At 38.1% G+C, this 24,467-nt stretch overlaps 1 protein-coding gene across 1 annotated transcript in view; it reads left to right on the forward strand.

Annotated features, from left to right (window-relative positions):
• The window catches only part of BABAM2 (BRISC and BRCA1 A complex member 2), a 155,745-nt gene that overhangs the window by 78,160 nt on the left and 53,118 nt on the right, over positions 1-24,467 (forward strand). Inside the window, exon 6 of the mRNA XM_062489233.1 lies at positions 5,625-5,734. Coding sequence (XP_062345217.1) covers positions 5,625-5,734 — 110 coding nt within the window. The remainder of the gene's footprint in view (positions 1-5,624; positions 5,735-24,467) is intronic.

Genomic DNA, 24,467 nt, shown 5'->3' on the forward strand with positions numbered 1-24,467 from the left:
GGTCTCCTCCCTCCATTCTGTTCTCGTCTGTATTCTGCCTTTCTATCCCACCTTTCTCAACGACATCTATCCCATCATGTAAGTTTATCCTTTGTTTATTTTAAGCTATTCCTTCCCCATTTGTTCAAATTTTCTATTCTTTCAATTAATTATGCCATGAAAATAATTATTGAAGAGTTGTGGAGCCTCCAGCAAGAGGTAGGAGTAATCAGCTGGGATCAGGAACCTCCCTCCTGAAGCAGATTTGGCCTCCTCATGCTGTTGGGAGGCATCTACAGTGTCAATCATCTGTGAGGCATCTCATTTCTCAAAGGAACATCCAATAGGTTGAAACAGCTTGTGTTCTCTTTCTTCCCTCTCTTTTATCCCCACACCAGTTGGTGTGTATGTTCATAGTACAAACTTAACAGCCTTAGCAGAAGTTCAGCTCCCTTATTTCCTGCTGTCCCCAAGGTCAGAAGCTGCTTGTCCTCCCCAAAGCAAGCCAGTACTCTTCCTGCACATACTTTCCCATCACTTCTACCAAATTTGAAGTGGTTTTTTCTCATTTTTGTTAACCACACTAAACCAGGCTCTCAGTGCCACATCTTTGATCTGTACATCACCCCATTGCACGCTTTCCTCCCAGTCTCATGGCCCCTCCATCCTGAGTCTTTCATGGAAAGACAGGTCCTGCTACTGCCCAGGACAAGACTGAAGTCACTTTACCACTTTAAGCATTGCTGATTAGGGCAGGGAATTGCACTTGTGCCAAATACAGAAATACTTCCTCTGAAAAGTATACTTTAATCAGAGGCTGCAAGGCAATTTTTTTTTTTTTTTAGATAATGAAGAAAAGGTAATAACTGGTTTTCTTTCAATACTCTGCATCTTTAAGGAAAAGGAACTCTAATGTACAACTTGGTAGGACTCCAGGCACAAGAGGAAATGGGTTATAGCAGTTGTGACTCTGCAGAGCAGATGTTTTGGTTGGCCTGGCTATCAACCATCTGACTCATAATAAATTGTCAGTTCCAGTAAATTCTCAGTTTTCAATTACAGTAGGTAGGATATGAGAAAACAATGCCGTTTGGATAGTGCATTTAAAGTGGTTTTAATGGTAATTTTCATAAACAACTCCTACTATCTTCGTAGAAAGATTAAGGATCTTGGAAAGACAGCAGCTGTAAACATTGAAACATGCATTTGAATGTAAATTGTGATTAATAAAAGTGAAAACTAACAAATGTCTGTTAACACAGTGCAGATACAATTGGAAATAGAATTTTAATTTATTCTTTGGAATTTTATGATACTTAAAGTCCTTTCAGAGGTATGTGAGGGGAAAAACATTTCTAAATGCCTTCAGACTTTCATTTTCATCTGTTCTGTTCTTCATCTATATTTTTGCATTATCTCTTGTTGAGTTTTGAAAATTGATACTTAATGAACCTTTCGTCTGCACTTACTAAGTAGAACATGGGTGAATTAAAATCAAATACCATGATTTTTCTGTTTACAAAAAGTTTTGTTTTGGTAAATTGTTGCTAGGTTTCTTTAATAGAAAAAAAAGCCTATGAGTTGAAAATATCTAAATTTTTTTGTTGTTCTTTTGTCACCACATTGCTTTGGAGATTTAGACAAGGATGAGGTCCCATTGTGCGAAGTATCCTGTAAACATAGGAAGCCCCTTGGAGTTCTTGAGAAAGAAGACTTTTCAGTGTTAAGGAGTATATCCATTTTTTTCATGTTTGATTTGAATGGATATTTTCAGAAATGAGAAATACTTAAAAAAAGATACACAGTAGCAAGGTGGCAGAAAGGCACCATGAAAATCTGTGTTGGATCTTTTGTGTTGCAATGTTGTGGAGGCTGGGTTTTTTTGCCATCAGGCATGAGGCTGTTGTGGAAAAATTAATAGGTGTGCGTTATCACATGTTTAACTAATGATCGCAAGTATTTTTGCATTCAGTTTTTAAACCTCAAAATTCCTGTGGCCCAGGATGGGTTCTCTGTTCAGTCAGAAGTTCATTTTAATAATACTTTCTGTAGAGTCTTGTGTAGAAAAAGTTTTGAGAGTATAAAATGGCACTTTCATTATGGCAGTTCTCACCTTGAAATTTAATGTTTACAGAAAATTGCCATTCTGCATTCTTACAAAATCAGTTTCTCTTGAATATAAAATTAATTTGTTAAATAAAAGCATCTTGTGTGTTGTGAATTACATACAAATTGTAAGATGAAAAAGCGTGGATGCTTAAATACTAAAAAAATGAGGTGAGACTGTAGTTCAGCAGCCTCTTTTCCACCCCCCTTCCCTCCCCCCAAAAGGGTATAATATTGCCAAAACAGTGGGATATCACTCTGTCTTTTGAAGCCAGCTGAAAAACAAGACTAGAGGTGACTTTTACTTTGCTGATCTTTTCAGATCTGATCCATTCTTCAAAATAAATACATGTGCAAAAATGGAAAAAGGGAAGATGCTGTCTGTGGAGGGTTTGATAGGAAGCATTAAACCAACATTTGCCTTCAGACACTGTGGTGTAATGAATAGATCTCAACCCCTGTTCTGGGAAAATATCATGGCCCAGTGTTAGAAGGTTCCACCTTCTCACCTGATCACTTACAGGTTTCTATAGATGACTGGGGCAGAGATCACTGAAGGAGTTAAGTTGTAACTGGCACAGACAGCATCATAAAAGTTTATTAGTTGAAAAGTTTTCTACAATTTATCTGTAAGACATGTGGTTTTGGTTTGGTTTTATAAATGGCAGTTCTAACAGATATACTAGTGTCAAATGCAGTTCTAACAAGCAGCTTCTTCCATAAATAAAAGTAACAAAGCCTGAAAGGAATAAACGGTATGGTGTCAGATAGAAGGGAGTTGGTTGTAGATCTGTGGCCACCTGAACTATAAGGTTGAGCAGATTCATGGTGTTACTGCACTGTGTCTTTTAAAACCTACAGGAGTGCTGGTTTGGGGTTAGGAGTTGTTTTTAAGAAATAATTTTTATTTATCAGGGCTGAAAATATGCATCCATTTCAAAAGTGGTAGTTATAGAAGAATGCTAATTTCTTTACATGGATTTGCATTGGACAGTAGCTGTATGAACATAAAATGATGCTCTGCTGACAGCAGGAGCTGCAGCCATGTTTGTTGTCCATATTTCTGTAAGTGGAAAAATATAATATCTCAATTTATTGCTCTTACTACACATTTCATTTTACTGCAGCTTAACATGCAAAGATGCAGAGAGTATTTATGTGGTTGTGTGGGTCTTTTTCCCCTGGCATGAGTCTTCATATGAAGGTCACTAGTGAGCATAGAAAATATAATGTATTGTTACTGTATGTCTTAATGGATGCTGTAGTGGCATTCACCTAGTCTGTTTTGAAGTTGGGTTTTTCTGTTTCCTTCTTTTGACTTTGTTCAGTCAGTAAGCACCTGATAGTATTCCAGAAACTGGTCTTACACATGGATCAAGCAATGTGTGCACTTCTACTTTTAGCACTAATCCTAACTGCAAGGCTAAAGAGGGGATTTACTGTCCATGGCAGAGTTGGATACAGCACTACAGGTGGGGTGTCAGCAGAGCACAGTATCAGGGCAGAATCCCCTCCCTCATCTACCTGGCAGCACTGCTTTAAACCCAGCCCAGGATCTGGTTCTGAGCTGCCAAGTGCACGACACAGGGTTACATTGAGTTTTCATCAACCTAACCGTTTTATGTACCTGTCATCTCTTGAAGAATGCCCATTAAAATAAAATCTTTTTAATTGTTATTAGCATTAAAAGCATTGCTGTTTAATCTCTCTTAATAGTTCTTTTCGTTTGATTGACAATTAGCAAATTAATGGGGGAAAGCCAGTTAATGCTATACTCAGTTTCAAGATTGAAAGCTGTTCCTTATTTAATTTTTTTCCTTAATGATGGAAATACATTAAATACTGGGGAAAAGGTCAGGGTGGATTGTACTCTTAGGTATATGTTACTGTTATTTGTCTTGATGATAAAGGTTTTGTAATCTGTTCTGTTTTCTCTAGTCCGGATGATAGTACCACTTAAAAATGTAACACTTAAGGGAATGTTTTGGGTCACGAGGTTCTTCCCATTGCTGTTACAGGCAACCACGTCACATTATGCTATCCATAAACTGATGATGTGACAGCAGGACAACAGCTATTGTTTCTGCTCATATGGAGTATTGTCCTGCAACTTAGGGTTCAAACCATGCTCTGATTTCCAGCCATCATGTGCTCATGACCATTTCATAGGCAGTTCTAAGAGGACAGTTTTCTTTCATCTGTCAGAAGTGAGCTGCACACCAAGGCAGAATTTAAGAAAACACTGTCAGTCCTGTCTCATTTTTCATCTAAGACAATTAAGCTTTTTTAAGACCTATTCTTCCTTGCAGCTTTTCACCAAGTTTCTTGGCATGCAGTGTTCTGCACATAATAGCTGGTACGCAGCTCGTCTCTCTGGACGTTAATAGCTTGGGTCCTGCCAGAGCTTCAAATGGCACGAGATTGTCTTCCTGAAACCACTCAGTGGTCACTTAATTTTTGTTCTCCCCACATAGGGCAGGGCCTCCTAAGAATATGTAAATGGTGTGCCTGTCCCTTCCTCACAGCTGTCTGTAGGACAGAGCACACAGGGCACTCTGCACCATGTTGATCCTGCTTTGAGCACATGTCCTAATTCCTCTCATATTTTTCCAAAACTGATAAGAGCAAAGGCATCTTGGCAAGTTGCTATGTACATATCAACAAACATGTTGAAAGATTTATTTGTGAGCAGAAAGTGGCACTGTATTATTTGCTGTCAGTGAAGGTGTCTGCTGGTAACTCATTACTTTCTAACTAGAGGACAAGAGCTTAAATGAAGTTGTGCATGGCAGAAATACACTTGTTCATATTGTGTCTGATTAATGAATTGGAGGGGTGTCAGGTCCTAACCAGAAACAATTTGTTCTTGATGATCTCAAAGTTATAACTGATTGTTCTGATATAAAGAAAGCCTTAACTGTGAATACATTAACTTTTATTTAGCATACTTTTTTTTTTTTCCCCTACAGTAGTTTACTGGAGTCTGCAGTCTTTGCTGAAAGTAATGCATAGGTTTAATTTGCAGGAAACTGTGGAGCAGTGACTTCTGGATACAGATTTCTAATAGCAAAAATGTTTCTTGTCCACAACAGAAGTTGAATACAATACACTAGAAAGTTTGAACCATAAACTACTTTGAAAAATAACAAGTACAGAATGTGTGGTCATTACTCAGTGATATTTAAATCTTTAAAAATCCTTTGGCATTTGCTTCTGATGTAAACCAGGAATTCCTAAAAACAAAATCTGTATCTTCACTGAAATTTGTAGTTCACCAAATTGGAGGAGAGCTACAGTACTGTATCCTTCATAACTCGGTAGTTTTATTTTGGTATATTAAAGGAAATTAAGCAGACCAAAATATCTTTTAAGTGCCAATATAGTAAGAATATATTTGCAACCTGTTTTGCAGTGGCTACAGTTTAGATTCCTCACTTAAGCATCTCCTAAATAAATTCATATTTGACTTATCAGTTGTTATTTATAAGGTTTTAAATATTCAGTTTATTTACCATTTTATATTGCTTTTATATGTACAGGATGTGAACGAAGACCCTGGAGAAGATGTTGCACTTCTCTCCGTTAGTTTTGAGGATGCAGAAGCTACTCAGGTTTTTCCTAAGCTGTACCTCTCCCCACGTATTGAACAGTGAGTGAGAGATTTTTTTCTGGAATGTTTATTCTACTTCATTTTAGAACATCTCAGTTTTTTCCTGATGCATGTGATAATGTACTGGATGATAACATACTATTGGTTTAAATTGCTTAGAGTTATAGTGGTTACTGAGAGTCTGTGTGTGTGGTGGAGAAATGGCAGATCTTCTGTCAGCTAGTTCTGTTTGCATGTGATGTTCTTGTAGCATCACAGTCTCTGAAAACTATACTTGTCCTTTCCTGTGGCAGTATATTTTGAATGCCTTCTATGGTAAAACATGGTGATAGCTTTTTGGGGGGGGGATCTTTTAATTTTTTTCTCCTGTTGGGAAGGTAAGTTCTTTATATAAACATAATATATTTGAATAAACTATTGTAGAAGCTAAAGACTGTGGTTAAATATGCATTTGAAATTTGCAGCTTTAGTAAATTACTTTTTTCAGGACGATATCTGAGTATTTAATTTTAAAAGCATTGAACCTTACTGATCTGTTTACTAGTTGGCAGATTTGCTGAGAAATGGATTTTTACTCCTAAAATGGAAGATTAAGGACTAAAAATCCCTCTGTTTTCATTAAACTTCTTTTCTTCCTTTTCTGAAATTGAGACTGTTTTAATGCTGCTTCTAGTTTTCAGTATCTCAGTCTTGTAATGCATAAAAAAATAACTGTTAGACTTTCCAGGTATTCCACATTCACATTGATATAGCGTTGTTTCAGTGACGTGTTGGTTTTTTTTTTTGCTAATAGGGCAGTTGGCTTTCCTCTCAGCTGGTGATGACCTCTGTGTAGAGGAAAAATGGGAAATACCAGCTATCACAGTTTTATAGTAACTTGGGAATAAAGTTTGTGTTAGTGAAGAAACATGGTATCTTGACATTTTGATCAACAGACTATTAATCTGGATAAACTCTTGGATGCAGTTTAGAAAATAAAAACCAAAAGTTGACTTAGATAAAGGCATAGGACTTCCAAGATACTTCAGGAAAATGTAGGAAACACGTGCATGTCTAAACACACAGATAATGTATTTAGTAGCTTTCATATTTTCATCAATTAATTCCTTTTTGTCATTATCGGTTGAGGGAATAATTGTAGTCAAATATGTAATTATCCTTCTATGTGCCAAAGGATTCTTTTTCTGAACTCTTAAAAGCAAATGGGCTACCATTAGTTCCATTGTATTTTCAGCTGTAGTCACATGTTGCTGGTAAAGTATGTTTCAGGCCACCCAGGTGTGTCTGTCTAAATCATCCATGAGCTAATGAATACATTGCATATTTTCCCACTTTCAGCAGTATCTTTGGAAAGATGTTAACCTCTTGATACCTAGCAGAATAGCAATACAAAAGAAGTCTTTGTGTTCCTAGAAGTATTGTATTTTCTCTCAGTGCCCTAAAGAGCATCTGATTTTAGATGTGTGGTGTAGAGTGATACTGCAGAAAGCTACTTAGTGGTATTGATGTATTTGACATTCTGATATATTTATGGCTTTTGTCATTTTTAGCAGATGCAGTCATGTTAAAAATCATGCCAAGTTAACCCTGGAGTTCTGTGCTGCACCTTGTCACATTATCTGTGTGTTCAAGTTGGGATACTTAACTAAGTCAGTCTGTCTTTCTGCATTTGGAGATTTTATCACAGTATCTACGTACTGATAGTGCATAATTACTGAAGTTGCTTTCCCAAAACCAGTCTCTGCTGTGTTTAGCGGGGGGCTGACAGTCTAGATACTCAACTTCCCAGTGTTTGGGAACTGAAACAACATTGTGTACTTTATACTTTTTGCCAAAAGTACAAAAAGCCTCAAGAAACCCTCCGGATTAGTTTAATGACTTGAGGCCATGGCATGCTACATCTGAATTGTGTTCTGCTTATAAAGGTCTTTCCTGCTGCTCACAGTAATTGGATCTACAAAAGCCACATAAACAAATTGCCAGAGTATTTTTTCTATGCAGCAGATTTTGAGGTGTACCAGGTAGTAGTTGATAGTTCCCAACATAACATTCCCAAGAATTCAACAAAACATGAAAAATACTGAATTCCCACAATTATTTTGCTAATAGTAAAATATGTTCACTTTAGGAAGAATGAGCAAACAGGAACAACATTTTCCTGACATATGAAATAACATTTCAGGTTTGTATAGCAATAAGAGGAAAAGGCCCTGTTTGTGTAAAGTGAGTTATCTCCTGCTTTCCCAAGAGGTTTCACTGCTCTTGTGCTCTGCCATATAAACAGACATTCCCGCATTGCCCTTTCTAAAAATGATGCATACCCACAGATCTTGTCAGCAAATTTGAGCCCTAAAAATGTGAATATAGGGTTTCAAAAACCCTTTTTTTGTTTTGAAGGTTTCTGTAAAACACATTTGCTCTACTTTTTTAAATGCATAGTAGGCATAATACTACGAAGACTTTGACTGTACGTTGTCATAGACTCTGGAAGAGAGATTTCGAAAATCAGGGAAATGTCCATTTTTTATGGTTTGGGGTGAAGATGTTAGTACACTGGTTGACTTGAAAAGTTCACCTATTGAAGCAGCAGGTAGAAATGCCATAAAGAAGAGTTGTGGATCATTCAAGTCAATACTGGTGCTTTATTGACTTGTATGGTGTGATGTCTGGCTGCGGGAGTGTCAAATGCAGTTCTTACAATCAACCAACCCCACATTTAGAGATGGGAAAGATTTGTATTAATTTATAAAAATCTCATCAATGATTATTCATAACAATACCTGCTTTAATTCTTTCATTAAAACATGCTAATTTGGAATGTTAATTTCAATACTATTTGTTCAAAACACATTAACAGCAGCTTTTAACGTTTCCTTAATTTGAAATCAGTCACTTAAAAAGCTTTCATTCTATAGTTGTAAGAATTCTTCTGGCTTTTTGTTGCATTACATCAATACAGTTACTTTCAATTATTTCAAAATTAGAACTAAAGCTAAAATGAAACATTGGATGTTTGAGGTGTATTTGTGTTTTAAAAACTGCCATCTTTACTACAGCATCATAGAAAACAGTTTTTGTACACTTCTGTAGGAAGTGGTAAGCTGAGAAACCACACAGACTGACCACACAATTTGAGAGATGGGGTGAGTGTGTCCTGAACTCATCTTTCCCCTCCTCCCACCTCAGGGCAGGGGACTTTTCTCAGGATGCTCTCCATCCTCTGCTGTGAGCTGCTGTGCTTTGGGGAGAGGTCATACAGCTGAGCTAGGTAGGCACAGCCATAATCTAGGGCATAAGGACCTGCTGAGATATTTACCCTTTATGTCCCTGGTGGATATCCATGAGTTATTCACAGTGCCTCTAAACCTACCTTTTTTGGCAGAAAGCATCTTTTTGTTCAAAATTGCCTTTCTAGAGAAAGTATAGTAGATACTCATATGGGATGGAAATTTGTACTAAAACTGCCCATCATATCTTTGTTTTCCACAAGTCCTTAGACTCTAAATCCAAAGAATCAGTGCAGGATTGAACAGCTGGTTTCTATATTGATGCTTTTAAAAGTTTGTGTCAGCATACTACACGTGAATGGGGATCAGAAGGTTTTGGGGTTTTTTCTTAAGAAAAAAATTCAATGTATGTAAATTTCTTTTCCTTCATGAGTCATCCATGCTAAAGAACATAAAAATGGGTTCATTTTGGTTCATGTTTTAAGAAAAAAACTATATTAGGGTAGAAACACTGTTACTCAGTGAATGCTGTGTTCCCTGTGTTCGCAGAAATAATCCTGCAATAAACACTGTTGTCCTGGAGGGCTTTTCTCTGATAAATACACAGACGTGAATATGCTAAGAAAACCAGCTGTCAGTAGAAGTTGTTTTGCTTAAATGGATCAGGCTCCATGCTTTGGGGACTGAAATGGTTGTTTCTTACTGGTCTGGGAGCTGTGCCAGAGGGTTCTTCGTGACTGAGGGTGGTATGCAGAGTTCGGTGACTGCATTTAACCTTCTCATACAGGCAGGGGAGGATAACAAGAACCTGATCTGAACTCTTAGGCTTTGAAATGTTCCTGTATGTTTTTCACTGACGGGAGAAAAAAACTGAAGAGAAAATGAAACGTGTGTTTGCTTTGAGGTGTTTCTTGTCTTTACCTGCACTTTCTGCTGGGATTTGGAAGAGGAAAAGCATAAAATATTATCCATTTACTACCAAGTACTGTCTCTTGCTGTGTTTGAGACACAGGGGAGCTGTGGAGGGCTTCACCTTTGAAGTTGGCATGCCATGGTGCCACCAGTAGAAGCCTGCTGTTTCAGACAGATTATGAATGCACAGTCACTAAATGAATGGTTGTGCTTAGGCCTTTTTATGTGCCTGCTTTGTGGAAGTCAGAAGATCTTCAATTTGGCATACAAAATTGTGGTTATTCATGTGAGTTGACGATTTAAGTAGAATTGTTAGTAGTCATCCACTGCAGTTCGTGGCTTCAAATCCCAGAACATCTTTGCAGACATGGGAAGCAGGAGGAATGACCATTGCTTTGCAGTGCTTCCTGTTCCATTAAGCTTTGTTTGGTCAGTGCCTGGCCAGTCCATCAGACATATTTACTGCCTGCTTGGTGTGCCATCATGCCCCTGTCAGCCAAGTCTTCAGAAACTGTAGCCAGTGCCATAACCTGGTTGCCAGTCTAGCTCTACTTTGTACTCCTCTTGTGTCCAAAAAATCATCTGTTTTGCTGCTATCAACTCTTGATGGCATGTTGACAGCTTCAGGAGAGATCAGGACAGACTGGGGCTGGCAGTCAAAGCAGATTGACTTGTACTTCTATTCTAGGTGTTCAACAGCACTGATTGTTCTGGTTTTTTTTTTTTCCTTCCTTTGAAGCTGCTATAGAGCAATTAGTGAAAATAGTTGTAGGAGAGCTAAGATTATGTGTCCATCATCTAAATGGTGCTTTAATGCTGGATATGTTAATGCTGTCTTTAAATGGCTCAGTTAGAGATTTTTAAGTCAGTTAAGAGACTAAGCAATTAGACCTATTTGTCAAGGTATGAAATACTTGAGGCAGTTCAGTGGGACTGGTTTTGTTGCTAGGTAATGAGGTACCAGTTTCTCTGTATAGGAGATACAGGACAGTTTTTGGTCTGACACACCTTTCGTGGAAATACAGAGCTCAGTGTTGCCTCAAGTCTCAGAGCAAAACTTAGAGCTGAGTATTGGAAAGGATTTGTGTCTTCTGGAGGTTTTGTCAGGCTTTGAGTGTCAGCCTGTATATTTAAGGGTCTGTAATGTGATGGTGGAGGCATAATACTACACCATCAGTAAATGTAAAGTAAAATGTACAAGTAAAATAATTCTTACAAGTATTTTCTTGTATGGTTGAAATACACACATAGGAAAAGTCATTAGTGAAACATCACAGAACAAAATGAAAACGTGATTCAGCATAGCCTTCTTCAACTCCCTCTGCATACTTCTGAATAGGATAGAATGGTCTACTTCACAGATTTTAAAGCCATTTGATTCCTTTAGATATAATCTCTCCATTAAATTGATGCATTTTTTCAATTGTGCACATATAATTGATTTCAGGCTACCCTAACTGAACGTCCTAATCTGTATCATGTTAATTGTCATGTGCAATGAACGCTCCACCTTTTATTGTAATAATCCATCTTTCAACACAGGCGTTTCTAAGTATCATTATAAAGCTGTACTTGACTAAAATACCTTTTCAGGATTTTGTGATACCACTGCTTCTAGCCATTTTTATCCACCTACGAAGAGTGATAATGAAGGAAAAAGGGAACAAAGTACTTTTTTTGGAACATCAGACAGTGTACTATTCATTAAGGTGTTCTTGATTCTTTACTGTTGCCCATATGTTTAGACTTGTATCTTTGTACAGTGAGATTGTCAGAAGGACTTTTAATTAGTCAAAACTAATCATGGCAACAGTATTGAAAGTTGATGTTATCTTCATTACTAGCTAAGTCAGTACTTAGTATTTTTGATGTCTTCCTCTCTATCTGCAATAGGGGCTATTTTTAAAATTACTTCATTAGATTGTGCTTATTTTGATACTGAAATTAATTTCAGTTTTACAAAAAATCTTACTTTTTTTTTTATACATCCAATTTTAGTCTTTTTTTGCTGCCTCTGTTGCTCTTAGAATTTAGGGGGGTTGGAGGGTATTCTTATTGTCATTCATACATTCCTTGTGCAGTACTGAAGTACCTTTCTTGGATATTTTCCGAAGACATTAGAGCACACAAAGCAGGTTTCACCTTCATTTCCTGAAATGTTTTTGTAGAGGAAAGGAAGCCTGCTGATCAGAACAAATCCGTGTTAGTACTGAACTGTGTCTGTCACAGGTGGCTGGATTTTTTTTGTACCTAAGAATTAGTAGGAATACTTGCAGGGACTTTATGTAGGACCTTTTGTTCTAAAGAACTCTGAATCAATGGTAGGGACAGTTTGAACTCTTTGAAATGTTTTCTGTAACATTAATTAGGCTGACAGAAGAAATTTGAAGCAGGTGTTCTCTTTTTATTGTGTGGCATTTGGTATGGCAGTAATAGATTAGACAGGGGGTCCGGTAACTGGGGTTAAATGTTAACCTAAACAATTACTGACCAGGTGTTTCTTCAAAATGCAATGTAAAAATCAGGTTCAGGTAAAATTTATATGTAGCGGAATTTGGAGTTTTTCTGGGGCAAGTTTATTTTTGCTTTCATTGGTAACATACTGGTGTTAAATTCTGCTTTAAAAAGCAACAGTTAGATACAAAGTTGCTGGGAAATCACAGTTGAAGCAGTAGTTTCTCTGTTGTTAAACAGCCTTAATTCCAAAGATTGATTCTTTGGAGTTAAATTGCTCTTTCAGAGGGTAAGTGCTTCAGAGTTACTGATGGCATCGAATTTTAAAATTACCTGACTAGTTTGAAACTTCTTGTAATTTGTCAATAAATTTAATCATAGAATCATTTCTTTTGAAAAATATAATTGTGTTGAAATACAAGCTCAACACTGCCAAGTCCACCATGTCCCTAAGTACCACATCTAGATATCTTTTAGGTACCTCCAGAGGTGGTGACTACCACTCTTCTGCGCAGCCTGTTAAAATGCTTGGCCGTCCTTTAGGTGAAGAAAATTTACCTAATATCCAACCTAAACTTCCCCTGGTGCAACTTGAGGTCATTTCCTCTTCTCCTATCACTTGTTGCTAGAAGGGGTCAACTCCCACCTGGCTGCATCCTGCTTTCAGGTAGGTGGAAAGGGAGATAATATCCCTCTTGCATCTTTTCTCTAAGCTAAACTACTTCAGCTCCTTCAGCTTCTTCTCACAGGACTTGTGCTCCAGACCTTCAACAGCTCCATTGCCCTTGTCTGGACACACTCCAGCACCTCAGTGTTCTCATAGTGAGTGTCCCAAAACTCTACAAAGCACTCAAGGTGTGGCCTCACCAGTGCTGAGTACAGAAGGACAGTCACTGCTCTGGTCCTGCTGCCACAGTATTGCTGATATAGACCAGGATGTCATTGGCCTTCTTCGCCACCTTCTTCTTGGACAACTTTTCAGATTCAGTTCCCCAGGTCTCTAGTGTTACAAGAGGTTGTTGTGACCCAAGTGCAGAACCCAGCACTTCACCTTATCGAACCTCATACTGACCTCAGCCCATTGATCTGGCCTGTCCCAATCCCCCTGCAGACCCTTCCTTCCCCCCCAGCAGATCAACACTCCCACCCAACTTAGTGTCATCTGAAAACTCAAATGCCTCAAAGGAGGCAGTTGATCCCCTTGTCCAGATTGTCAGTGAAGATTTTGAACTGGACTGGCCCCAATTCTGAGCCCCGGGGAACCCCACTAGTGACCAGCTGAATATTAACTCCACTCGCTGCTGTTCTCGGGGCCTGGCCATCCAGCCAGTTTTTCACCCAGTGAAGAGTGCTCCTGTCCAAGCCATGGGCTGCCAACACCTCCAGGAGAATTTTGTAGGGAATTATGGCAAAGGCTTGTCAATGAGAACATCTGCAGCCTTTTTCTCATGTACCAAACTGGTCACCCTGTCACAGAAGGGGAGACAGAGTTGGTCAAGCAGGACCACTTTTCATAAACCCATTGTGCTTGGTCCCCTGAATGTCCTGCAAGTGCCATGTGACACCCAGGTTAACCTGCTCCATGACCTTCTCCAGCACAAGGACTAACAGGCATGTAGCTGCCCAGATCCTCCTTCTGATCCTTCTTATAGATGGTCATTATATTTGCTCATGTCCAGTCAGCTGGGACCTCCTTGATTAGCCAGGACTGCTGGCAAAAGATGGAAAGTGGTACGAGCAGGTCACGTAAGGTTTTTCTTTCAGATCAGAGCTGAGATTTAGTAGTTCTACTGTATTCATTCTAACTGGGCAATAATTACCAAAACTGAAACAGTAGTTAAATGTGTTAATTAGAATCTTGGCAGAAAATGCAGTGGGTATGGAAAGGCACATTTATTCAACAGTTATGAAAACTCAGATTTCCTAGAGTACACTTTGAACCCACTTTTGTTGCTGCGTGGGTATTTTTTCCCAGTTCTTGATGTAAATGCAAACCCACCACTACAGAACGTGGTATCTTAACAAAGTATGCTTTCTTGAAGTTGATTTTTGCATATTTGGGATATGTGGTTTTCTTCTGAATATGATGATTAAATCATTTGTTCTGAGAACTTCATTCTAATTGTGGTCTTCACATTAGTGTTCTGTCTTCAGACTTTTTCTATTTTATTATTTAAAGCGATTAACAAAAATTCAGCTACTGTTAAATGCTTGCTTCCAGATGGCCACATTCAATTGGTACAAATCTCTGACCACTGGAAAGTGAAAAGTTCAAGATTTTCAGATATAACCTCTGACAGGTGTGAAATAGAATTAATCTGTATGTGAAAGATCTCAGTTTTGGTTGTCTCTGTTGTTTTCTCCTTCTGCCTCCCATCCCCCCATTGGGGAGAGCTGGTAGTACCTGCTAGGAAACACATTTCTGTTGCTGATGTTCCAGGAGGAAATGTGGCAGTACTGGGAGCATGAATTTGAGGAGTATGGCAGAGGAATTGAGGAGTGTGAGGAATTTGATGGGCAGGAGAGAGAATATAAGGGGAGGGGTCTTGGCCCCACTGTTAGTGTGATAAAGGATTGTAGTGCACACTGACATTACCAGAAGAGCTGGTTTTTCTGCCAACTTGCCTTTTTTTCCGTAAACTTCTTGACCTCAGTACTACTGGGTACTACCTCTCAATTTCCTTTGCTTTCTCCCTCCCATCTTTCCTGCAAATAATCAGTGGCATTTTAAACTTGACACCTTCTTGAAAAGAATATTAATACCTCCTTAATAATCCATTATAGGAAGGTGCCATTTTCCCAAAAAAAAAAAATGGCTGATTTTTAAAATGTGACTAAAGAATTTCTGGGGGTTTCCTTTTCCCTAATTATTGTCAAGAATGTGATTCATTGTATTGCTTATTTTGTTTAAGGCATATGAGACAGTCACAGTCCATCCTGCTACTTAACTACTACTACAAGCTGCTTGGCTGATGTAAATGTTAGCTGAAACCCCGGCTCCTTTTCAGCACTTGTACTCTGGACCTACCTGGAGAAAATGTATAAAAGACATTATCAAGGGTGAGACTTTTTTTTTGAGTGGTCTTTTCCTGGATAACGGATTCCCCTTCAGGAATATTGTGAACTTCTTTCCTAGGAGCTTTACTCTAAAGAGTCCCCTTAAAAAGTCACAGGGGTTTGTTGAATTTTGAACCTGCCACAGGCAACCTCTTAGCTACACTAAACTTCAGCATGTTTAAATGAAAGTACAGACTATAGGCAACAAATTATGTGGCCATTATGTTAATGAATGGGACTCTTCATGTATAGTTTGGAAAAACCCACTTATGTGTCAACAAAGAATATTACAGAATTTAAATGAGAGATCTCGTGTGTGATATTTAGTATGTGTGTGCAGTATGTGTCAAACGACCCATGGAGGAAGAGAAGTTCAATTTGGCAAGAACTGAAAATTTAGATGATCAAAGTGTACATTCTTTTTAGTTGAATTTTAAAACTAAATTCTTTCAGCTGGTTTCTGGTCAGGGGCCACTAAAAATACGGAGAGAAAAAAAAAAAGAGGAAAAAACGGAGAGAAAATTTGCGTTGTTCAACAGTTTCAGTGCGCTAAACTCTGTTAGTGCTGAAGTTGCCGACACCACAGTGCAGTGGAAAAACCTGTACAAATAGAGCGAAACAATTCTGCTTGCAGATATTTGCTGTTGAAGCCAATGAAAGGGCTGTACTCTTCTGTGTGGTTTAGTGATGTCAAGCACTACTTGCTGGAGGCAGCTGTGCTACTGCAATGCTTTCCTGACCTTAAATAGCCTATATGCTGGGTAATGCAAGTGTTCAAATATAAATACAGGGCACGCAAGGACAGAGGGAGGCCAGAAAAGCCATCGAGGCCCCTTCCCTCCCCTGAATTAGTCAGTGTCTTCCTCAGTATTCTTCTCTTCTGGTATTTGTCCAAGATATTTACAAAACTGTTTAGACTAATTGTTCCCTTGTGTTGCCTCAGTACTGTTTATTCCATATGTTAAGTACTGCGTGCAAAGCAGTTCTGCTCTTCAGTGTGGCTGCTGCTTGCTTTCCTTCCCTTTTCCTTTCTTCGAGGTTGCTTTGATATTAACCCAAACAGTTGTGCAACCCCTGTCTGTCCTGGGAGGTTGTGTGTGCCCACTGCTCTTCCCTAGACCTCTCCACGCAGGCAGGGCTTTCTGGGACATTCTGTGGAGGTAGTTCCTTCAGGTCATGTTTTTGGTCAACTTCCCAGATGTTTTTTTCTCTTTTGCTCTGTAATGGGAAGATGGTTAGATGATCTGTATGTGTAATTATGTAGTGATCCTCCTAATTTGTTCCATGGCTCAGACGTTGTGTTTCTTCTGTGCCTGTAATGAATGTGTAACTTGCTTTCTACCTCCTCAAATCCTGTTGTTTTTCATTGGTACTCTTGTTTTTGTTCATTTACCTATCACTTAGGTTTCTCAAACTGCCTTCCATTGGTTTTTATTTCTTCCATCTCTATTTTCTGGTTTCTCTCCTGGCTGTTTGTTTTCAGCTCTGCATACATCTCTGAAATTTTACTTTGTTTTCAAGAAGTTAGGCTCTGTTTTTTTGCATGGCAGGTAGCAGTTTTTCCTGTACATAGAAACTGCAAGGAGGGTTGAATGATTTATGTACATTCTGACAAATCAAGTCCTGAAAAGTTGAGAAAAAGTTGAAAGTTTAGGCAACGTTTGAGCTATAAAAACCTAACAGCCTTGTTAATTGTGTGATACAGGGGATCAGTGCATGTCCAGAACAGTCATTTAGTGTTGTCTACAGTTCCAGTGCTTTTGTTGTTCTTTATTTTAAAGCATTTTAACATTAGTTTTTTAAAGCACTGTTTATTATAAATTTCTTTTAACAATATTTCTCTTCACGATTAATTGCTTCCATTTATAAAGGGAGTGAAACCTTCAGGATTTTTATGCAGCAGTGAAAGCAAAAGCATTCTATTATATTGCATTTATCAAAGCCTGGATTACACAGAATTGAAAATAAAACATTTTTCCCCTCTGTGATAGTATTCTATTTAAGACTATATGTCTCAGCCTTAAAAAGATATTTCTCACTACTATGAATTTACTTTCTTTTCATAGTATTGCATTAAAATTCTGGAGGTCACATCAATTCATAAAATACCAAGTTCCTTAACCCAGGATAGCTGGAGTGGTTTTGTAGAAAATTGTTTTGCAGCAAATAAGTGATACTTCTCACATCAGAGTCATAGAGCTCATTGTTGCAAAGGAGCTCAAAATCATTTAGGCCAGCTTCCTGCTTGGCATGGGACTGCCACCAGCACCAGCTCAGGTTTTGTGTCACAGAATCTGTCCATGTCTTGAACACTTTTCAGTGAAGATCCTATAGGCTCCCTGAGGAACCAGTCTGCTGTGCTGTCGCCCTCCTTAGGAGAGACCTCTTCTTAAAGTCCAGTCTGAGAATCCCAAGGTGCCTCAGTTGTCCCAGTGCTTGGAACATAAGTATCCCTTCAGACTAAAGCTGTGCAGTTGGTTGTTGCAGTATTAGCAGTCAGAAGCAGGGGCTTTTTTAGTTAATCTCGTCATGTTTCTCCAGCAGTATGGATGGACAAGTTCTTAAGGACATGTTGCTATCTAGGATTTGTCCTGGCTGGAGGTCATGATGAGCTGGTAAAAAGTTAAATTAAGTTCTTCTCTCACTGCTGTCACAGTGAAGGGATATCACGAGGAACAAGAGCATGAGTTTTCTGCATTCTGACAAGTATCACTAATGCATAGTCCTTTTGGACTGGTACATGACATAAATTAAAGCAGTGCATGGGACCAAATATTGAAGAATTTGGGTCAGTATTATCGGAGTGGTGTTATGCCTTGCAACACCAAGGCACATAATACTGGGAAATCTTTTTTTTTTTTTTTTTTTTTTTTTTTTTGGCTCTGTGTATTGAAAGCTTTGAGTTGTCTTTTCAATACACAGATGCTAATTTGTATTTTCCTTTCTTAATTTCATATATTATAGCAGAATTTTTTCAAAAGTAAATAAATACCCTGAAATAGAACACTAGTCACTAGCAGTGAGTGATCCTGGCAACGCAACTGGCATTGCTGAGTACTTTCCACATACAACTGAGTATGCTTAAAATGTTAGAACAAGGATAGATTTATCCTGATTTTGTTTGTTATACTAATGCTGTGAAAGTCTAGCATTCTATTTTTGTTCATCCACCAATCTGTTCAGCATATTTTTTTTAATAGTTTAATGGTAGAGTCTATATGCAACCACCCATATTACATCACACTCTGCAACTGGAATGTTGTTTACTTTTTACCAAGGCAACTCCCTGTTTTTGTTAATTAATATCTAACAAGGTCCTACAGCTGACTCTCTTTAAAGTCAAGCATGTAGGGGTGTAGAGGGTTTATAAGCACACTGTGCTAGCAGCAGTGTCTTTTGTACAGGTGACCTGTTAAAGGACAGGGTGGCCTTTTCCAGTTTTATATGTGTGCATATTCTCTTATTCTTCCACACTTTTCTTGGACAGGTTATGTTTGTACTGTATGTGCATACCCCTTTTGTACATGGTGCCATGAAGTTATTTTCTTAAGCCACAGAAGGAAACTGAGAAAATTTGTGGCAAAGTCTTCTGCACCATTCTCTCACCATTGAGGACTAAAGGAGAACTCACATTTCTCAGATGTTCAAATTGACAGTGATGACTCATGTCTAAAATGCATTTTATTTTTCTTATTTTTGACAACAAGCCATCCCTCATATGTCTCAATTACCACAGTACCAGAAAGGACTTTTTTTTGTTAAATGTTTAGGAGTTTTATCCAGGCTTTATTTGAAATTATGCAAGGAATATAGTATGTACAATTTCCTTAGTGCTATTCCTCTGATAAAATGTTTTACTAGCTTTTAATCCGAATATCTGTTTTTGAAAACTTTAATGTGTTTATCTTCTTGGTACCCTTCTGGGATCAAGTAGTGCCAAATGCTGCCAGGATGTGTAAATGTATCCACGAGTGTCAGAAAGACTTCATGGTTGGGAAACTAGAAGCAAGTAGAGACTGATAATCTCAGTCTGTACCAGATAAATATTGCTGGACTTAGAAATGTCATCTTTCTTTTATAGTCAGCTTTTATTATGCAAAATGTCTTCACAGTTATCCTCTTCTAGTACTGCCCTGCCTTAACTGTATAGGCTGTCTTGAGGCTATCCACACTTAGATGCACTGGTACAGATTCCTCTAGCATCTCCACTGGTGTTATTTGTGCTATGTCCTCTAAAGAGATGGAAATTTTAAAAATCTGTATGTGTAGAACTAGACTTTTTTTCTCCACCATGAAAAAGATCTTTTTAATAATTTGGTATGCTTTTGAGATTTGATCCCACCAATATATCTCAGTAACCTAGTGATAAATAGACAATGCAGTTGGCAAGCTGATTAAAATTGTATCTTCAGGCAGGCAGAAAAGACCTTTTATTTCAGTCCTTAAAACCTGTAAAAATACTGGGTTCTATTTTAAGATCGAGTAGTAGGTAAATAGTGTTCCACCCAAAATCTGCCAACTACTGATTGTGTTTGTGTTCTCTCTTTTTTTTTTTCTTAAGTTCTTTTGTTGTAGGAGGACATCTTGGCAGAGCTTTATATATGTGGTTAAGTGCTTGCTGAGCCACAAGCAAATAATACTGTACAGTTAAGCATTTCTTCCTGCATCACCAATTTCTATTCTGTTGGGCAACAGGAGTTCAAATCTGGGCAAAGATGACAGGCATAGACCTGTCTGATTGGATTAATAACATAGAAACTGTTGTTAGCCACCATAGTAATATTTTACAGTTGATCTTGTGGTAAGTTTCTCAACCCAGATTTTGATTTTTATTATACCAGCAAATAGATAGGTGGATAACTCTTCAATTCTAGAGGACAAAAGGAGAATTGTTTCAGGTTTGGCAGATCCAAATTCTGCCAAAGGAGGTGAAAGAGGGTATGTGGAAGCCTGAAGGGCAGTGATGATTCAGAGATGACTTCCAGTATATTAACAATGGGGGATTTCTTTTTAAATGCTCTATCATTTTTGCTTGTGTGGCATTTTCAGGCTCTCTAAGTGCCTTTGTTTGGAAATAAGAAATAATTAGTTTGAGGAAGTGTAAGTTTTCCAGTCAGTGTGTTCATTGACACCTGGAATGGAGGTGGAAGTAGAATTAGTTTGCTCATCACTTGGATATTACAATAAAAAGGTCTTTGCATAAATTTGTTTAGTCATAAAATCAGTGCTCTACAGAGAAAGTCATGAGTTTTGGTATGTGTTGCTAGGGGAATGACTTCAAATTTTTCCTTTATCATAACTTTTCAAAAAGCTCAAGTAGGATATCATAAGTGGTAGGATCTATATTTTAGGTTGTACCATGAAATTGAATGCGTGTGAAAAATCTATCTACAACTTAAAATTTATTTTTCTGTGCATTTGTAGTTGTCTTAAATTGACAAAAATAACTAAGACCTGTGAAGGTAAAGCTGTGTTACAGGAACTCACAAGGAGCTTTTGGGAAAGTTCTGAAATTCAGGTGATGATGTTCAAGGAGTTTTGAACCCACTTTACAGTGAAGATGTAGAACAGGTTGCCCAGGGAAGTTGTGGATGCCCCCTGGAAGTGTTCAAGGCTAGGTTGGATGGGGCTCTCAGCAACTTGGTCTAGTAGAAGGTATCCCTTCTACTAGAAGGGATTTGGAGCTAGGTGATCTTTAAAGTCCCTTCCAGCCCATTTTATGATCCTGTGGTATGCCTTATTTGTCATTTCTTACACTTGTAACATGACATAAATTCAGTTCTCCTCAGAATGCTGCAGTAGGCCTTGATAAGTTCATCTTCTAACTTAGAAGGAAAAAGACAAGTGTCTTTGGGGAATTAATTTGGTCCTTTGAAGTTACTGCAGTGTCCGGGCAGTCTTGATGTGGTACCTGCTGAGGTGACTTGCACCTTGCTTAGGATACCAGTCACAATGACAAAGTCAGAACTGTGGCTATTCAAAACTGTTTTATGTAGAAAATATGCAAGTTATCTGTTTTAATTAACTGTTGGAGAGGAAATATCTCTTTCATTTGTCTAGCTTTAGAACCATATGAAAAAGGGAAAATGGTATATACAAATTAACACAAGGAGGGGAGGCTTTGGGTTTGGGGGCTTTTTTCAACAAAACCAACTGAAGTTACAAATTTTAAAAAACCAAACCATTAACTATTTCTTGTTATTTTAACTAATAGAAGTACTTTTTAAAAGTATAGTTCTTTCTTTTCCCCAACTAGGAGCTTTTGCTCTTTTATTCTCCAGGTCTTACTACTTTTGGAGTTGTCTGTATTTTACCTCCTCTTTAATGTATATTTACATTGAGGGGAAAGATGAAAATAGCAGATCCAGATCATTTATTAGAATTTAGCATTAATTCTAATTAGTTAGAATTATGGGGATTTCTTGGTAGACAAGTAATAGAGTGCTGGATTTTCAAGGTGAAGTACAAAATTTTAAATGAAAAGAATTTTTTGTATCTTCAGGATTATGAAATATGTGCCCTGAGACTTGATAAATAGCAGTTTATAGTCAGCTGTTCCCCAGGCTTCCCTTGCTTTTATAGTTACTGCATTTTTATTTCTTCTTTCCAAGTTAGAAAAATCAGACCGTGGAGGTAAGTTCCAACCTTTCCCAGCATTTGGTTCAAAGAGCTACAGTTACTCTTTGTCCTGGCCAGGCTTGCATCAATGTTCTTCAGGTTCTGAACTAATTAGATACTGAATAAATACCTGGTTCCTTGAAGGCTAGATAGCCTTTTCCAACAGCTGACAACAGCTTTAGGTAGGTCACTTTCCCCAAAGTAGGTCTCCAAAGAGAAAGCAATTTGGAGCAAGTGTTGCACAATCCATAGGAGTGCAAGTTTGACATGTAAAGACCTGGGTGTCTTTAAATACATGGATTTTGAAGTTACTTAGGCAATAAATTTGTGCATTTCAGATGCTTTTTTTCATGTATTGTCACGTTGAAAGATGAAAATTAGATGTTTCCCAACCAATTTTCTTTCATGCTCTGAAATTATGTACGATGCCAATCATATTCGAAACTTATGGATGTGCTAAATCAGTTGGTAACATTTGCATGTCACAGGTTTGGCAGTCTTGAAGAATAGAAAGTGGTGACTTAGTTACAAGGAACAATCTAGATATTAGTATGCAGTACTTGAAAAGTTTGTCATGTGTATAACCATGACCTCCACCTTCTTCAGTAATACTAATGCAATTGCTAATTTCTAACAAAAAGCTACTCTCAGGTAGTCAGGTCAGTCAGAGCAGAGATGCAAATAATTTCTGTTTTCTTAATGTTTGAGAAGTGTGTCTTTGTGTAGCTCAGGTGCTAAAAACAAGCAACACAGTTTTTCAGGGAATCGTCTTCTCATAAAAGGATGAGTTAGTTCCATTCTTCTTGACCACTTCCACCTTTCAGCAAAAGATTCCAATGTAATTACAGATCTGAAGTGTCTCAGATGCTGACACCCTCACCCCCTCCTTGCCTCTAGCTTACACGATTCTCAAATAGTATCCACCTTTCATATCTTTCTTCAGTGTAAGCTTGAAGTGTCTTCTTTTTTCCCCTAAACTTGTTTGTGCTTAAAAATGTAACCTACATTCTTTCACAGTAGGAAATTTCTGGTAACTTACTGCTGGGACATTAGCAGTATCTTAGCAAGGTCGAGTCAGTTCAATGACTTTTTACAGTGATATGGGGTGACAAATTAGTAAAAAAGGGAAGATGGGGAATCTGTTAATGACTTTTTTTTTTTAATTTGGTTTGGATGTAGCCAAGAAATTGAATGATAGTTTGAAAGTGGGTTGGCTGTCTTTTAATTCCTCATCCACAGACCTCTGGACTGATAATCTCTTCCATGCTATAATTCTGACAAATCTTGTTTGAACTCCCAGTGAAATAGCCAAGGACTGATTTGACCATAGCTACTGAATTTATCTCCTGTACTTAGACTTCATGTGGGCTTTAATCATAAGTTTGTAGGGCTCATACACGATTGTCTTGTTGTTGCTGTCTTATGGAATGCTGTTTCATGGACTGTGGATTTCAGTACTGATATGTGCTAATTTGCAAGACATGAAGTAAATTGAACCATCTAGTTACACTTACTAATACTTTTACCTCACTTCCCTTTAGTAAAATGACCTCAAGTATCAAGTTTGCATTATAACTCTCCCAAACACCAAAACAAAGGAGAACAGCACTGTATCAAGTACAGTGTTTGTCCTGGTCTTCTTTCTTTCCCTGAGCCTGTCAAAAAAAAAAAAAAAAGATTAAACAGAGGTAGCTGTATATCATCCACTCACATATTTGCTCTATACTGCAGCAGCTCAAAAACAAAGAGCACACAAACAGAAACAAGCAGCAGCACTAGCTAATTATAACATTTGTTCAGTAACAAAGGTAAGAGGCCTTTAATCAAAACTGCAGCACAGCCTGTAAGTGGATCTTCGCTAGTGCATTAGTGCATCCCTAAATTACAGCCTTATTTAGGGGATGGGGTTTGCTTGTGTGGTGGTACATCCCCCCACACACTCCTTTCCAGGGACAGCTTGTCCTCCCCCCTTGGCATCTTGCAGCTAGCTGTGCCTGTACGCAGGGATATCACTGTGTGCAGCAATTTGCTGGTGGTGTCTTTAGTCTAATTGTGTCCTTACTTGACTCCACCTACTCTGAGAAGTTTGACATACCCTGTTTCCCAAAGTAAATAGCATTTGGGGTTTGGTTGTTTTGTTCATACTGTTTCATCCCCACAGAGGAATGAAAGAGCCATTTTGTAATCTTAATTCTCAGTTTACTTCCTTCAATCTTCTCCTAAAACTCATCACATTAAGTGATAGTGTTTCAAGTTCTCTTTCAAGCACATACTATCCAAATTGGGGTGGTATGTGAAATGTCATGTTAGGCAACTGTTGATATTGTCAGAGGGATTGTATGTTAAGCTGGGGTGGGGAAGGTAGCACAGTGTGTTTTGCAGAGCTGTGCATTTTTAAAATAATCGTGATCCCTGGCATACCACTTGTACTTGCAGAAGAGGGCAGGGACCTACATATTCAGATGGGGTGTTTTTCCAGATGTTCCACCCAGCCTGAGTTCATG

Source organism: Cinclus cinclus, chromosome 3 (genome assembly GCF_963662255.1).
Source record: "Cinclus cinclus chromosome 3, bCinCin1.1, whole genome shotgun sequence".
Classification (NCBI taxonomy): Eukaryota; Metazoa; Chordata; class Aves; order Passeriformes; family Cinclidae; genus Cinclus; species Cinclus cinclus.